The sequence below is a fragment of the Euphorbia lathyris genome, chromosome 9, assembly GCF_963576675.1.
Source record: "Euphorbia lathyris chromosome 9, ddEupLath1.1, whole genome shotgun sequence".
Classification (NCBI taxonomy): Eukaryota; Viridiplantae; Streptophyta; class Magnoliopsida; order Malpighiales; family Euphorbiaceae; genus Euphorbia; species Euphorbia lathyris.
This window is the reverse complement of record NC_088918.1, coordinates 73352300-73369571: the sequence shown is the minus strand read 5'-3', so window position 1 is coordinate 73369571 and position 17272 is coordinate 73352300. Positions and strand designations below refer to the sequence as shown.

At 32.0% G+C, this 17272-nt stretch overlaps 1 protein-coding gene across 1 annotated transcript; it reads left to right on the top strand.

The window, feature by feature from the left end:
* Nucleotides 1–4438: 4438 nt before the first annotated feature.
* Nucleotides 4439–5501, top strand: LOC136206086 (calmodulin-binding protein 25-like). Its single transcript, XM_065997010.1, has one exon. It carries the CDS (start codon nt 4489–4491, stop codon nt 5269–5271), a length of 783 nt encoding a protein of 260 aa, XP_065853082.1. The 5' UTR covers nt 4439–4488; the 3' UTR covers nt 5272–5501.
* The last annotated feature ends 11771 nt before the right edge of the window (nt 5502–17272 follow it).

Genomic DNA, 17272 nt, shown 5'->3' with positions numbered 1-17272 from the left:
AAACATCGAGTTCGGAACAATTGATGTCTTTGGTCCGTCTCCACTCTACTCGAGATCAAGAGTCTCCTCACCACATGTATAGCTTGCCCCCCCTTCATACTCTCCCTCGTACTCATCATCCACGGGATCACAACAAACATCCCCTTCATCATCATATTCATCATCATCGTCGTATCGCTCAACCATGTTGGCACTCCTCCTCTTGGGACACTCATTTGAGCGGTGACCCAGCTCATTGCATCGGAATCATTTGAATGGAGCTGGTCTCGCATAGGGGTTGTTGCCCCTAGGGGGTTGTGTCACCTTAAAAGGCCTCACATCTCCACTAGGTGCCTTTCCCGACTTGGCGCCTTGGGATCGCTTGAGCTTGAAATTCTTTTACCCTTATCAATTCCCTTGGGAGCTCCTCTCCCTCCATAAGTGCTCTCAGCCCCGGCTCTCCTATAGCCTTCACGTCCCCTCAAACTCAACTATGCCTCGGCCTTTAATGCTAAATTACGGGCGTCTTGCACCCGAATCACCATCTGTGTTCCAATCCGATCTTGGATGTTGTACCTCAATCCTTCAAGATACCTTGAAGTCTTTTGGCTTTTAGTTTCCGACAAGTTAGCCCTTACCGAAAGCCGCAAGAACTCCGAGGTGTATTCATGCACACTCCTAGCACCTTGAGAACAATTCCGATAGGAACTGTAGATGTACTGCTCATAGTCGGGTGGTAGAAACCTCTCCCGCAACATCGACTTCATTCTAAGCCAAGATCTGATCGGCTCCCTTCCTCCCCTTCTTCTCCCCTCTTTCACATTATCCCACCAAACTGAAGCTCCTCCTTTCAATCGGTAAGCTACCAAACGGACTTTTCGATCCTCCGGTATACCCGCACAATCAAAGAACCGCTCCACCTCTAACAACCAATTGAGAAAACCCTTTATGTCGAGTTCTCCCCCGAATGACGGTAAGTCTACTTTCAATTTGAAGGCGTCGTCCCTCTCGAAATTTCCTCCAAACCCCATTCTTACATTCGTCTCGCCTCTACATCCGCCTCTTTCATTACCCCGACCCCCATACGGGTCATTCAAACCAACATTCTCCCTCTCATAACCACCTACAACATCATTATGCACAATATCCATATTCCTGGCACGCACATGCGCGGGACCAACAACATCATTCACATGCACATCATGTCTAGGTCTATCATGCATAGCATTATCATCCATCCTAATCCCCATATTCATAGCAATCCTAGGCATATCGTAATCATCAAACAAGTCCCCATCACTATCACTATCCGCATTTCTAATGATTACGGGATTAGTCCGTATTACCTCTTGAACCCGAGGGTCCATGGCTTGGGGTGCATAAGTTCTCCTTGGTGGTGGTGTCGGTTGTCGATCAAGTAGAGGACGGGCTTGTTCTTCTTGCCGCCGATGAGGCTCTCCGGCTAAGAGAGCTTGAGTATTTTGGGTTGTTATTGTGAGTTCTTCAAGGATGAGATGAAGATCTCGGGTACTCGTGTCGTGCTTCTCATCTATCGCTCTTAGAGACTCCGTGATATGCTTCACGTTGCCTTTTAGCGCCTCAATTCGTTGCTCCATGGATCCGGTGGCTTCGTTTGTGATACGTGGTTGAACCATTTCCGAGAAGAAGTCTCCAGAAGAAAAACGACTCGGCTCTGATACCAACTGATGTAGATTGAAATCGACTGAAGATTTTAATCGTAAACCAACAAAGAATACAAACTTCTCTAGCTAAACTAGAAGGTTGAGTAAACCCAAGGATTGATAATCCAAGCTTCAATGGAGGCTTTTAGTTTTAATTCATTCAAAGTTAAGGAACATTACAAAGATGATGGTTTAAATACTCTCCAAAATAACAAGGATAAAGACCAAAAACCCATGAATAGGGTTTTGGGCAAAGTATGTGCCTAAGGGTAGGATGGGAAAGGAAAGAGTCCATGGTAGATTAGTAAATAAGGGTTGGTGGCAAAACAGTAAATAAACACCAACAGTATTGGTCCCCTCTTGGTAAGAACTTGGAGGAGAAGTATTCTCTCATCAGTCCACGCCCCGCGTGGGTCTTGGTACGCTCCGCGTAACGCGGCTCCTGATCTGGGAGAGTCTTCGCGGAGGACTTTACGAGTGGCATTCCTGGAGTTACGCCCCGCGTATTTGAGCTTCTGCTTCTAGTGACCAGGGGTGGTGAACTTCACGCGGAGCGTCTTTGGGACTACGCCCCGCGTGCTTGCCCTCCTGGGTTGGTTTCTCCTCCAACGCCGAATCCACGCCCAGCGCTCGTAGACGGACGCCCCGCGTTCCTGAGCTTCTGGGCAAATCTTCGAGAATTGGTTCCGTCACGCCCCGCGCCTTGGCGAGTACGCCCCACGTGCTGAGCTGGTTTTCCCGGTTTTCACTATTCTCGTCTTTGGGCTCCGGGCTCGGACTTAGTGAAAGGATGCCCTCATCATATCCTTAAAAAAAATATAAAAGATTTAATATATATAGATTTTAATTTTGTGAAATGTAAAAGAAAATCCTAAAAGAGAAGAATGATTAGAAAGAATGAAAATGGGAGACAAAAAGAAAAGAAAAATAAGAAAAAAGGGTAATTTGTAATGAGTATCTATAAACAAGGATGGAGCCCACACGCTTAGCACGTGAAGCAGTAGAAAGAGAGTTTTGGATTTTGTTTGGCATGATCTGCTCAATCATCTCTCAATTATATACTCTATTTTAAACACAATTTAACTATTATAATTAACACTCTAAACCATGGCTTAACTTAATTAATTCATAATTATACTCTATTCCATCAAATTATTTAAAATTATTATTACAAACATCGTTCCATTAATCATTATTATGTGTTTATGTTTTATTTTGACAATATTGGAACAAATCTATCTATAATTGATGGGCAAAGTCAAAATGTAATAATGTGTATTGGAAGGATTTTGCTAAAATAGGAATACAAATTATCTAAGTAAAATATAAGAATTATTCTTAAGACATCAACTAATTAAGAAGGAGTCCAACGTTTTCTAATATAACACGTCTTACATAAAACGTTAGTTTCACTGAATTTCACTAAAATTATACTAAAATTTCATTAAAATTCTAGCATTATCTCGTCAAAAAATCATTTTTCTATTAAGCGCGTGCAAATATTATGTTTTGTATAGAATGTTGAAGTTCTTTTTCATGTTATTTTGTGCTTTTTTAACATATTAGTACATTTTATCTATTTATTTGATGAAATTCTACTCTATTTATTAAAATAATGTATGTGCTAATTTATTTATTTATTTTTAAGAACAAGCGGATATATTACTGCAAATCAAAGTATAAAGCTGAACAAATAAAATCTAGTGTTACATCCGATCATTTCCTAAATACTTACATAGAATAAACAGTTCTAATTAGTTCGTAAGTCACACCATTCGAGAAACAATTAATAAACTTGATACAAATGTTATTAAAGAAGAAAGTTAAAATTTACAATTCTTTAAAATATAAGACTATATCTAATATGCTCAACACTATTTAATCATTCTAAGTATTTTATAATTGGCATAGTAAACACATCAAAATTTGAATATCAATTCAAATACATTTCATCATTCTAATTATTTTGCAATTTTTTTTATCTATCAGTTATATTTTTAATATATAATATTTATCAAAGTTTAATGTATTTCATTATTTTTATTATTTTTATTTTAAATACATTAATAATAATAATTTACGGAGCATCTAATTATAGTTTTCTTGACTAGTCGTTTAAGCTAATGATTCATATTCGAATTTTAATATATTTGAATTTTAATTAAGAGATTATCTATTTTTTTATAGGAAAAAAGTTTAGGTAAGGGTAAACCACAAACCTCGATAAAGGTTTACAGTGGAATTTACAGATCACCTAGATTATGCATAAAGAGTAATCCAAAAATTTATCAAAAAAAAACATTGTTAATATATTATTAATTTAATTAAGACATGCAATTATATTTATATTAAGCTTTTTTTAAAGAATATTTATATTAAAGATAAACAATAATTCTATGCTTTCTTTCAAAAAAAAAAAAAATTTCTATGCTTATTTATTATAGATCAGATATTTATAAAAAAAAAAGATATTTTAAAAAATAATTAAATAATAAAAAATATAAAAGACGCGTGAAATAGTTGAAAGCCGAGCGACGCGGCTTGACCGTCAAAGCTGAGTTAAGCAGAAAGGAAGCTTTACTTCACTTAGTTTAGTTAACTAATAGTAGCACTAACAGTAACTAAATCAGACCATGGTTTAGTTAAATTAATCCTTACCTCCTTTCTTAATCCTTTCTCTTATCATTCCGTACGATTAAGCTGACGCGTGTCCTCTTCTTCCCCCTAACAACGCGCTTTCTTCTCCATCCACCGCCCTATTTATTCTCCTGCTATATCGTCTCTTTTCCCCCATTTCCCATTTCCAATTATCTTCTTCACGTCATCAATGGCTTCTTCCGATAATCTCACCGCCTTCGAACCGTTTCTCTTCCGCCACGCCTTTCCCGACTCCTGGATTTCCGAAGCTTATGCTCGCGACACCGAAACCCTAACCAGAGCTCTTCAATCTACTTTCACTAACTTCGATTCTCCTTCTCCTCTCTCTCTCTCTGATTCTTTCACTAACTCCGATTCCTTCACTAATCCTCTTATTAATCTCATCTCCTCCGATTCCACCACCACCACTGCTCCTCCTACTCCCACCGCCTCTAACGTTTCCGGTTCCGACCACGAAACTGCTCCTCTTCCGCTTTCGCTTTCTAATAAGCGCCGTACTGCTCCGATGAATCCTGGTGGCGCTACTGGTAAAGTCTCCAAGCGGAAATCTCGCGCTTCGAAAAGGTCTCAGACTACTTTTATAACCGCGGATCCGGCGAACTTCCGGCAGATGGTGCAACAGGTTACCGGTGTTCGATTTAGTAACGCGCAGTTACCGGTGGTGCCGGTTCTGAAGCCGGAACCACATAGATTAATAAGTAACCGGTTACATGGAGCTGGGGGTTGTTTGCCGACTCTTGATACGTCGGCGTTTTTGCTAGATCATCATCACCAGCAGCAGCAGCAGCAGCAGCAGCAACAGATGGTTATGGGCTCGGTATCCGGGTCGGGTTCTGTTTCTTTTGCTCAACCCGGGTTAGGAGATGGCGGGGCGGGTGTCGGGCTAGATTTGGATTGTATTTCTAGTTTTCCTACTTTAGAGTCGTTCCATGGAAAGTTATGTGATATTTAAATTTTAATGTTTTTTTCTTTTTTAATCCTGTGGATTTTTTTGGGGGGGAAAAGGTTATATTAGAAAAGATAGAGGTGTATGTAGTTATTTAGTAGGGGAGGTTTTTTTTATAAAAAAAGAGGTAGGGGAGGTTGGATCTGTTAATATTTTAGTGGGGAGGGGTTTCTTTGTTTCTTTTCCATTTCTTGTCTGGTAAGAATTACATAATATAAATTACTATTTTATGTGCATTTTCATTTATATTATTAATTAGTTTTGGTAAATATACTAACCAACCAATAATAAGATTATGAAATATGATCTATAAAGGTAATAATTTTTTGTAGTATTGATTTATATCAATTTAATGAGATTTTCTAATCATGTTACATGTATAGATTACCTCAAATTGGTTTGATAGCTATAATTAAGGGAAGTTTCTACGGAAGTTTCATGATTGAAAATTGATCGGTTTTGTTGCATACATTAATCTAATTGCTCATAATCGCAATCTAATTGTTGCATACATCAATCATATATTAATCTAATTACTCGTAATTGCAAATCTAATTGTTGCATACATTAATCTAATTAATCTAATTGTTGCATACATCAATCATACATTAATCTAATTACTCGTAATTGCAAATCTAATTGTTGCAAACATCAATGTAGTATTATTGACATTACGTCAATCTAATTGCTGATAACCGCATACATTAATCTAATTGTTCATAATTGCAAATGTTGCATACATCAATCTAATTGTTGATAATCGAAAATGTAGTATTATTGACATCAATCTAATTGCCGTATATGTCAATCTAATTGCTGATAACCGCATATGTGGTATTATGTAAGTATTAACTGAGTTGATCTGCATATGAGATAAATATTGGTTTCAGTTCTGAAATTTGCAGATAATCTTAATACTGATCAGAGTCTAGGGGTACAAGTGAGCTAAAAGGCATATTACGAGGTTACAATAAAATAAAAAGGAATTAGCTAAGAGAAAAGAAAGTGTGCCGAGGAGTAAAGGCCATGAAAGAAGGCGCCCTTGATATAACGAAGAATATCAAGAGGAGTAGATCTAGTCTTGCTCTCAGTAAATCCAGTTCGAGATAGGAGATCAGAAGCATATTTGTCCCTTTCATTCGAAAACCTCGCTAAGATAAGTTATTCTATTAGGTCTAGAATGAAATTGTTGTTTGGAATTATCATTCATATCCTTCTCAGTGTAAGGCTTGTCCCATTCCCACTCCTTACCCCTCAAGTCTAGATATAACTTGTAATCGCTTTCTTCTTTACTCTACATAGGGTGAATCTCTTCGAACTTATCCCTTCCTTCAAACGAGCAATCCAACTAACAGGTTTTGACCAAAGGCAAGAGTGATGAGTCATCCTCTCAGGAGTCAGTACTCGGGGGTGGTTGCAGGGTGGACGCTTTCAAAGCGAACTCCTCATTCATTAGATAGAGAAAATCACAAAGATTTCGTGATCCGCTGCCGAACTTATTCCAATTCCAAGATCTTGATCGAATCGGTATATCTCTTTTTAAATTAAGTATTGGTTATGCTCTATACTGAAATTTCTCATAATTAAGATTGTTCATATTTCATATTCTAAATAGAGAAAGATGGGTTTTTTTAAGGATAGGGTGCTTGCAAGAACACGTTGGATTTGCATGAACACGTTGAATTGCGACACATGCACGTGTGGTAAGAACACATTGGATTTGCAAGAACGACACATGCACTTGTGCTAAAAACATGTTGCCTATGATGTGGTGTTTACATTGATTGCGACACATGCACGTATGGTAAAAACATGTTGTGATGTGTGCACGTATGGTAAAATTTGATGTGGTGTTTACACGTTGGATTGCGACACGTGCACGCATGGTAGAAACATGATAAAAACACGTGCATGTATGATAAAAACACGTGCACACATGATAGAAACATGTTACGACACGTGTATGTATGATAAAAACATGTTACGACACGTGCATGTATGGTAAAAACATGATTAGGATTGAGTATGGTAAAATTTGATGTGGTGATATGTAAAAACACGTGCACATACAATAAAAAAATGTTGGATATCGATATGTACAGTAAAATTTGATGCGACACGTATGGTCAAATTTGATGTGGCAAAATGTGTTGTAATTTTTAATGATACGTTTGAGGGAAATCATTTAAATTTTTTTCTAAATACACTGATGACGCTCAATGTGAGATCCTATCTCATTTCTCTTCTATTGGAAAAGCTTTACAGTTGATTGTGCATTTTGAACTCTATCGACATCTCCAATTTGGTACCAAATAGAGATTGAAGATGTCTAATTTGGTACCAAATAGACGTTGGAGATCTCTAATTCATCATTAAATTGATACTAAGGTAATTTGATGCTGGTTGGATGCATCAATTTGATGCGTATAGTTTTTTGCTTTCAAAATTGATGATGTGTTATTAAATATATTTTTTTATTGTATTATATATATATATAGGAGATGGCTCTTGTGAGAACTCTTTCCTAGGTGAGAACCACCCAAAACTACGTAGTTTTGGGTAAGGAAATTTTAAAAAAATGCTGCTGTCTAGGGGGATCGAACCTAGGGCCCTGCATCAATACTCCACACTACTTACCACTGAGCCAATTGTCTTTCTTATGTATTATGTGTCGCGCTGCTTAATATATTACGACCCTTTTAGTTTCCATTGTTTAATATTTAATGTATGCACTTATTAATATCAATTAAATGTGCATAATAATAAATTATTAATAAAAAAAGAAATATGCATAATAATGAATTATTAATAGAAAAAAAATGCAAAAACATGCTCTAATTTTTTATTTATTTAATTTTTCTATATTTTTGTAATTTATATTTTAAAATGTTAAGGACGATGTTCTAAATATTGTTACATATATTCTAAACTTTATAATTTGTGTTCTAAATATTAAGTATAATGTTTAAAAAAATAGTAAATATATGGACCATTTTTACATTTGTTCTATAATATAATTTATAATACTCATATTCTAAATAACATAATGTATGTTCTAAAAAACATAACGCATGTTCTAAAGTTTATATTTTGTGTTCCAAAAATTAAGTATAATGTTCTAAAAAAATCAGTAGATATCTCGATCGGTTTTTCATTTGTTCTATAATATAATTTATAACCATGTTCGAAAAAACATAACACGTGTTCTAAAAAACATAACGTATGTTCTAAAAAATATGTCGTACGTTCTAAACTTCATAGTTCGTGTTTTAAAAGTTAAAATATATGTTATAACGTTTGTTTTAAAAAATATATAGTTTGTGTTCCAAAAATTAAGTATAATATTTTAAAAAAATCAGTAGATATTTCGATCGTTTTTTCACTTGTTTTATAATATAATTTATAACTCATGTTCAAAAAAACATAACACGTGTTCTAAAAAACATAACATATGTTCTAAAAAATATGTCGTACGTTCTAACTTCATAGTTCGTGTTTTAAAAGTTAAAATATATGTTATAACGTATGTTTTAAAAAATATATAGTTTGTGTTCTAAAAATTAAGTATAATGTTCTAAAAAATCAGTAGATAACTGGATCGTTTTTTCATTTGTTCTATAATATAATTTATAACTCATGTTCGAAAAAACATAACACATGTTTTAAAAAACATAACGTATGTTCTAAAAAATATGTCGTACGTTTTAAACTTCATAGTTCGTGTTTTAAAAGTTAAAATATATGTCCTAGCGTATGTTTTAAAAAATATATTTTCCTATGTAACATAAATTACAAAAATATAAAGGAATTAAATAAATAAGAAATTAGAGCATGTTCTTGGATTTTTTTATTAATAATTCATTATTATGCACATTTCTCTTTGTTTCTATTAATAATTCATTATTATGCACATTTCCTTTTTTCTATTAATAATTCATTATTATGCATATTTAATCGATATTAATAAGTGCATGCGTCAAATATTAAACAAAAAAAAACAATAGAAGCTAAAAGGGAGATGGTATATTAATCAGCGCGCGAAATGATATACAAAAAGAGCAATTGGCTCAGTGGTAAACAACATGAAGTATAGATGAATAGGTCCTAGGTTTGAACCCCCTATATATATATATATATAGTTGTTTTTTTGCTAATGAAATATTATTATTTAAAGTGATTTTTTGATTTGGAGCGAGAATAAGAAAATTAATTGTAACAAATTTAAAAGAGAGAGAAAATAAGAAAATTACTGTTGAGGTAACAAAAATGAAAAAATGGATTGAAACTGGTTTAGGGTTTCAATTCTGTCACCCCACATGAACTTGATAAGTACGGAATTTTTTATTCCTTCCACTTCCTTATATAGGTCATTCTATTAAATTAGTTTTTTCTCTAAATATAAGTTATTTTATAATTCCAATAACTTTTAGTTTAGTTTTTGTGGTCCAAATATTAAATTTTTTGTATTGGTACATTTGTTTTTTAATATTCCAATGCTTATTTCCCAATAGTGGCATGAGACAGAATTTTTTTTACTTAACCAATATATTTTTTTAATTTGCGTGAAATACTCTAGAATGACTTATAGGAGTATAAAATTTAATTCTTTAGGTTTTCAATTTTGAGGAATTTCGAAATAAAAAATGGTGAAATCAACGTATTTAAAGTGTAAAAGAACAAATCCAATCTAATATGGAATTATGTTTTTTTCCTATCGAAACGAAAACGACCCGAAAAAAAGATGAACAACACTTCATTTGCTCGGGGTGTAATCAACACCTAAAAAAAATGAAAATAGAGAGGTAGATAGAGTTGGAATCACTCTTATAAAGGGTAGTTTCTGACAACCGGATGTGTGCATATACTTCAATGGCTGCTACTATTTATAGACTTAGATAGAATTATATTCTATGAATTCTATGATGTGAATTTGAAATCGTTCCAAGTATAACATTTTATCATTTTTGCGTTATAGATATATTTTCACTTTCTATAAAACATTAGTTTAAAATTTAAACTTCATATATCAAAAAGTTTTGCATATATCAAGAGTAATTAATTGATTTAAATATGTGAATTACCCATTATTATTTTATGTATATATAGCCTTAATTGCTACTCCTAAATGCACTACCGCCACATTTTATGGAGTACTTCAACGCCACAATTTTTGTTAATTAGCAAGGATAAAACTAGAGGGCGAGCCTTGGCGCAACGGTAAAACGTTGTTGCCGTGTGACCTGAGGTCACGGATTCGAGTCTTAGGAGCGGTCTCTTGCCAATTAAATTGGCAAGGGAAGGCTTACCCTCAATACACCCTTGTGGCGGGACCCCTCCCTGGACCCTCGCTCAGCGGGGACGCGTAATGCGACCGGACCGCCCTTTTTTTTTTTTAGCAAGGATAAAACTGTCATTTTCTCTATAAAATATCAACGTTAATTACAATCCTTAATTTGTGTGTATTTTTTTAAAACAATAAACATTATGAAAGGGATGAAGTTTTTTTTTTTTTTTTGAAAAATGTTTTTTTTACTGAAAATATCTCTGATACCCCTGAAACTTTTTATACACCAAGAAAGTTGAATGTGAAATTGGTTTGTCATATAGGTATGTTAACACATTTTGAGTAAGTATATGAGACAATATTCATTAATGTATGCATCAATTATTTTATAGAAAGGTAGAAATTTGGAATTAGATAGATAGATAGGGTACAGATGTTGCAATTTTGACTATTATAATTCAAAATAAAATATGGTGATGTGTTGTTGTGGGGGTTGGTTGATTTGCCTTTTTACATGTCACTTTCATTATCTCCACATTACTAAATAAGTTTTCTCTTTTATACCCACTTGTCATACTTTCTTTCTTTTTGGTCCCATTCTGTTCCCATTTTTCAAACTTCTAACTTATAATCGGATCTTTTGGTAAATTACACCTACGACCACTGAACGTTACTCGTTTTCATGATATGACCATTGAACTTTAAAATATAGTATAAAAATCATTCAATTTTACGGTTCCTAATATTATGCCTAATTAGCACCTCAAAATGACTATTCATGAGTTCAAATAAAATTTCAAGAACTCGTGATATTCTAATCAATTTTTATTTGAGGTTATTTAAGTGTTGTTTGATTATGAGAGAGAAAATTAATTTTTAGAGAGAAAAATCTTCAGAAATTGCAATTTTGAAAAATAAAAAACATGGTTTCATGGTAAATGTTGTTTTAAACAACTTTAATTTTTCAATATTTACATTTTGAGGTCGTCAATGATCATTTTGAGACATTAGTTAAAGTTTAATGGTTATAATGTTACAAAGTGTAAAGTTCAGTGGTTTTTATTAGACATGTTTAAGAGCCCGTCCTAGCACACCCTTTATGGGTTGGGCTTGGACATGTATATTTTATATTTGGCCCGGTCTGGTCTGGTCCATGCTCGTTCAAAGCCGCACATCAAATGGTTTGGGCTTGGGATGTTGGAACCGGAACAGAGAAACACAGAAATTGACCGAACAAAATAATGGGCATAGTCGCAGATTAAGTCGCTTTTTTTAAGACGTTCGCGGAATTGCTAGGAAGTGCAAGGAGTGTAATTTTCTGATTGCCTCCAGGTTAAAATAGCTCAATCGTATACGAGTTCATATTGCATTGTACGAACTCGTTTCTGTCTATACTCTTTAAATGCTCAGTTTTGAAAATTTGCTAAGAGGAAAATGTGATTGTAAAACTATGTTTTGGAATGGCAGCCTCAACAGGTATTTATACAAGGAAAAAAGAGCTCTTGAGCTCTGATTTCGTGGAGAAGATAAAAGGAGAGAAATCAAAGAAAAATCAAGGAAGTGTGTAAGGTGCAGAAAGACTAGTTCAGTAAAGACTCGATCAAAAGAGGCGTTAAGAAAAAATATTTAATTAATTAAAAAATTAATTCTGAATTTAATAAAAAAATAATAATAATATAAATATTGTCCAAAATAAAAAAAATATGGATTTTAGGGAAGAATACGTTGAAACCAACAATGGATTTTGATTCTCTTTCCTTACTGGTTTTCTGTAATCGATTTCGAATTTAGGTGGAAGAAGGGAGACAAAGAGCCTTGCAAATTAAACATCTTATGTTCAGAAATTAAAGGACGAAGGAATAGCAGAAAATAAGGTCGAATGAGAGGAATGAGAAGACGAGAGAGCAGAAAACACGAGTTGACGGTAAAAAAGAATGATAGAGTTTAACGGTGTTTAACTTTTCCATTCAAGAAACCCAACATTACACCAATAGTAAAACCATAGACCTAAAATTTTACTATATCATACTTAAGGGTAAATGTGATCCTCCCAAAAACATTAGAGGTAAATTTGTACCATATCCCTACTTTTAATTTATAGTTTGATAAATTAAAAGTAGGGATATGGGTCACCCGATTTTTGCGCTTTGCTTATTAGAGATAATGCTATTGGACGTGATTTGTATAGATTTGCTTAATTCTTTGGTCTATGATGTACTCTTTTTTATTCTTTTTTAATAATACTAGGGTTCGGGGTGGTTTTCAGGGGTGCCAGCATTGCTGGGATGTCTGACAATTCTCCCCCATTCCCAACCTTAAAAAAAGGGGGGAAAGTTCAAATAAAACCCATGTGGTTTCACTAATTTTCAGATAAATGACTGTGGTTTACTTTTTGTTAAAACGATGACTGAGATTTCACACTTTTAATAATGCTATTAAAACCATCTTTAACGATCTGAAAATGAAAATTTTCAAGAATTAAAGTTGTTCAATATCATATTTTCTATGGAACTACATTTTCGATTTTAGAAAACCATTTTTTTTGGAACTTTCTCTCTCTTTACCAAAACATCATCTAAATAATCTCGAAATAAAAAAGTTGAAGAATTAAAGTTGCTTAGAATATTAGTAGTTCTTAAAATATGTCATTTTTGAAGTTGTTAAGGGTGATTTTAATAATATCAATCGAAAAAATTCTTATTTTGCTAAAGTTGAAAACCTCATTCATCTTTTTGACAAAAAGTAAACCACAGTTATTTATCTGAAAATTAATGAAACCACATGGGTTTTATTTGAACTTTACCAAAAAAAAATTATAGTTTAATAAAAACATTTATTAATTCAAGTATTAGTATTAAATGATTATCCTAACATTACGGCCTAGTGAAATTTCAGTCAAATTGCACAAAAATTAAGATAATTTTGAAATTGAATTTGGCTCATAGCATAAAATTTTGACATTAGTTGTTGACTTCTTCTTTTGGTTTTTTAATAATAATATGGTAAAACTATTTCATGTGTTAAAAGTACTAATATATGTCTGCCAAGGACAACTCGTATATATATAATTCAAATTTTCGTTTTAAGTTTGAATCGATCTCTCTTGAAATTAATAAAAATAATTTATATTCCAGCAGAAATAATTTATTTATAAAAGTCTGCTTCTTGTTTACTATTTTGAATTATATAGTAAAAAGCATCAGTACTGATCTTTTATTTTTTTAGTTCATTAAACACTTGATCTTTTATTTGAATATATTAGACTCTTGATCATTTATTTTTGGTCTTATTAAATCTTAAATGGCAAAAAAAAAATGAACATAAAATTCGGTTAATATGTTATTATTAATTGCATTTGCATTCGAAATTTGTAATTTTTCACTGTTTAAAAGTAGTTTTGGATATGTGATATGACTATAAGAAATTTGTAAAAACCTTGATTCAAATTGTAAAAAATATATTTTTTAATAATTTCAAATATATATGTAGTTAAAAACAGAATTATATATTCATAACTTACTAATTTGATCATGAAAAGCTTAATGGGACCAAAAATAAAAGATGAGAGGCTTAATGTATATAAATAAAAGATCAAGAGCTTAATAAACTAAAAAAATGAAAGATCAGAGTCTTAATGATGCTTTTTGCCAATTATATATTAAAGATATTTTTTTTTAAACAACTCAAGCAGCAAAGGTAAATATTTCCAATAATTAAAGTAATATTACTTATCCCTACCAAAAAAAAGGTAATATTACTTATTATTGTAAAAATAAAATGGATTTTATATTTATAAATTATATATTAATTAATGTGTGTGAAAAATGTTAAATAGTCTAGAAAGGAAATTAAAATAATAATATTATTGATGATGTCATGAAATACGTAGGCCTGATTAGATTAAATAAAAAAATAAAGGCAAAAAGCATCCTGAGGCCCCTGATCTTTCATTGTTTGGTGCATTAAGCCCTCGATCTTTTATTTAGATACATTGAGCCCCTGATCTTTCATTGTTTGGTGCATTAAGCCCTCGATCTTTTATTTAGACACATTGAGCCATTGATCTTTTATATATGGGTGTTTTAGGTCCTTTTGTAAATCAATTCATACATGGGTGTATTAAGGACATGTTTGGTTCAACTATTAGCTAATAGATGTTGCTGTTACTGTTAGCTGTTTGCGGTTGTAGTAAGATGTTTGTTATTAGTTGTTCAATTATTAGCGTTTTACTCCAAACTGCAGAAACATAGCGTTTGGTTAGGTTTATATAATCGCAGCGTTTAGTATTTTCTCTGGACACTGCAGTATTTTGGAGCTTTTCATGAAAATCTCTTTTTAGAGCTTTTCATGGACAGTTGTTTGTAGTTACTTGTTATTGATAAAATTATCCTTCTTATTTTCACAAAATGACATTATTTTTATTTCTAGAACAAAATTATCGAAAAACAAAGTTTTGTTGCGTTCTATAAAATTTTTTATTTTTTATTTTTTATATAATTTATTTTTATTAATTTGTATAATATATATTTTATTTTATAATTTATTTGTAGATTAATTTAAAACATGTCCATTAGCTAAAAGTTGAACCAAACATGCCATTAATACACCCATATATGAATTGATTTACAAAAGGACCTAATACACCCATATATGAAAGATCAAGGGCTCAATGTGTCTAAATGAAAGATCAAGAGCTTAATGCACCAAACAATGAAAGATCAGGGGTTCAATGTATATAAATAAAAGATCGAGGGCTTAATGCATCAAACAATGAAAGATCAGGGGGCTCAGAATGCTTTTTGCCAAAAATAAAATAAAAAAGAGATCAGTACAACTGTTTACTTAAGTCAAAAAGTTTAATTAACGTGTTTGGTTAGTTAAGCTAAGCAATACCATAGGCATAGGCTGACTTGGACTTCAGTCTTTCCTTTTTTTTTTAAATAAAATAAAAATTATCAATTGATGAGGTGTCATTTGCAAATTATATACTTATATATATAATTGAGACCATTTTTTATTGTAATATATGAAATTATTAATTCTGAATTTATGTGTCAACCCAGAGCCTAAGGATAAAATAATTAATGTGTTGATAATAATGTAATAATTCAATATGACTTTCATAAAAAAACTCAGTTTTGTATTTTATCAACAGTGTTTGATATATACTTAAACATTAAAAATAATTAGGGAAAAAAATCTGAAACAGTTTATCATTTTGTTATTGAACTTCTAATTTTTTTTTTTTAAACATATTTACATTTCATCATTAATTTATTGTTACATTTTGGAAAATTAGCTAGTTGTGAGGAGAAAATTTGCTATCCCCATTTCGGTGTCCCCTATTTTCCAAAAAGTGGTCATTTTTAATTAGAATAATATATTTTATGAGTTAAGGGGACCCGCATGATTAAAATGGACCACTTTTTATGAGATAGACATGAAAGGGGACACCGAAATAGGGACATCAGATTTTCTCCCCTAGTTGTGAATATATGATTCAATTCAAAAACGTTAATTATTTTATATAAATTTTGAAACCGTACTTTTTATATTTCAAAAATAAAAAAATTATATTTTTCTATCACCATATCACACATATAAAAAAGTTATTTTTAAATTGCTAAAAAATATATATTATTCTATGAAAAATGTAAATTTTGAATTCAAATAAAATAGGTAACGTTATATTAATCAATGTTTAAAACTGATATTTTGAATTCAGATAGTTGTGGACACGTTAAATCGCGGCTCGATCCCACTGTCTTCACTCAACTTCTTATATTTAGATGTCAAACAATTATCTCTTTTATTTTTCACTTGTTCATTTCATTTTGTTAGGAGAGATAGAAACAAAGTGACACATTATTTAGCTCAATGAGTTCGGGACTTGCAATCACCTCTGATTTTACAAGGGGATAGTCAGAATTTAGTCTGGCCTTTATTATGTAATGGTGCTATCAATACTTAATATATGACTTTTCCTCTTCAAAAAAACCAATTTTTTTAATGAGGGACTTAGAATGATAAAAAAAAAAATTAAAGAGTTTAATGAGGGGAAGTATGATTCCTCTCTCTCACCCAGATTATTTTAATTTTTATTGTTGGATTAAAATTTTGTTTTGAGTAACTATAATAATAATAATAATAATAAAGAGACATTTTTCCTTTTCTGAAGACCAATTTTTCTGGTTATATTTCTTTTGGTAAATGGACAAAATTTTAATCTTCTTAAAAAGCAAATAATATGAACAGAAAGACCCTACAAAAAAAACAAAAGTTAAGTGCAAAAGTTGGGTACTGTGGATTGGTGAAGTGACAAGAGAAGGTTCAAGACATTTTTCTTTTTCTCTTTAAAAGAAAATTTAAGCCTATCAAATTTAATTATTCATTTCTGATAAGAATTGTTGAATATTTAAGCTTTATCAAATATTTTGTATTTTCCATTTTTATTTGGGTTTTATTTTGTCCGGTTTTCATATTAAAATAAGTTAATATGTTTATTTTTGACAGATGGGTCACGTACGTGATAGGTACTTTTGCCCTAATTCAAGCTTCTTTTCTTGTATTCTGTTCGTTTATTGCTGATACTTTTTCATATTGAGCTTTTATCTGTTTCAAACCTAGCTCTAATATAAAACAGTAACAATGTAGTCAAGTACACGGTTTCACTTATAGTAATAAAAAAATATCGTTCCCTCAGAAAACGCAATTAACTCGTTA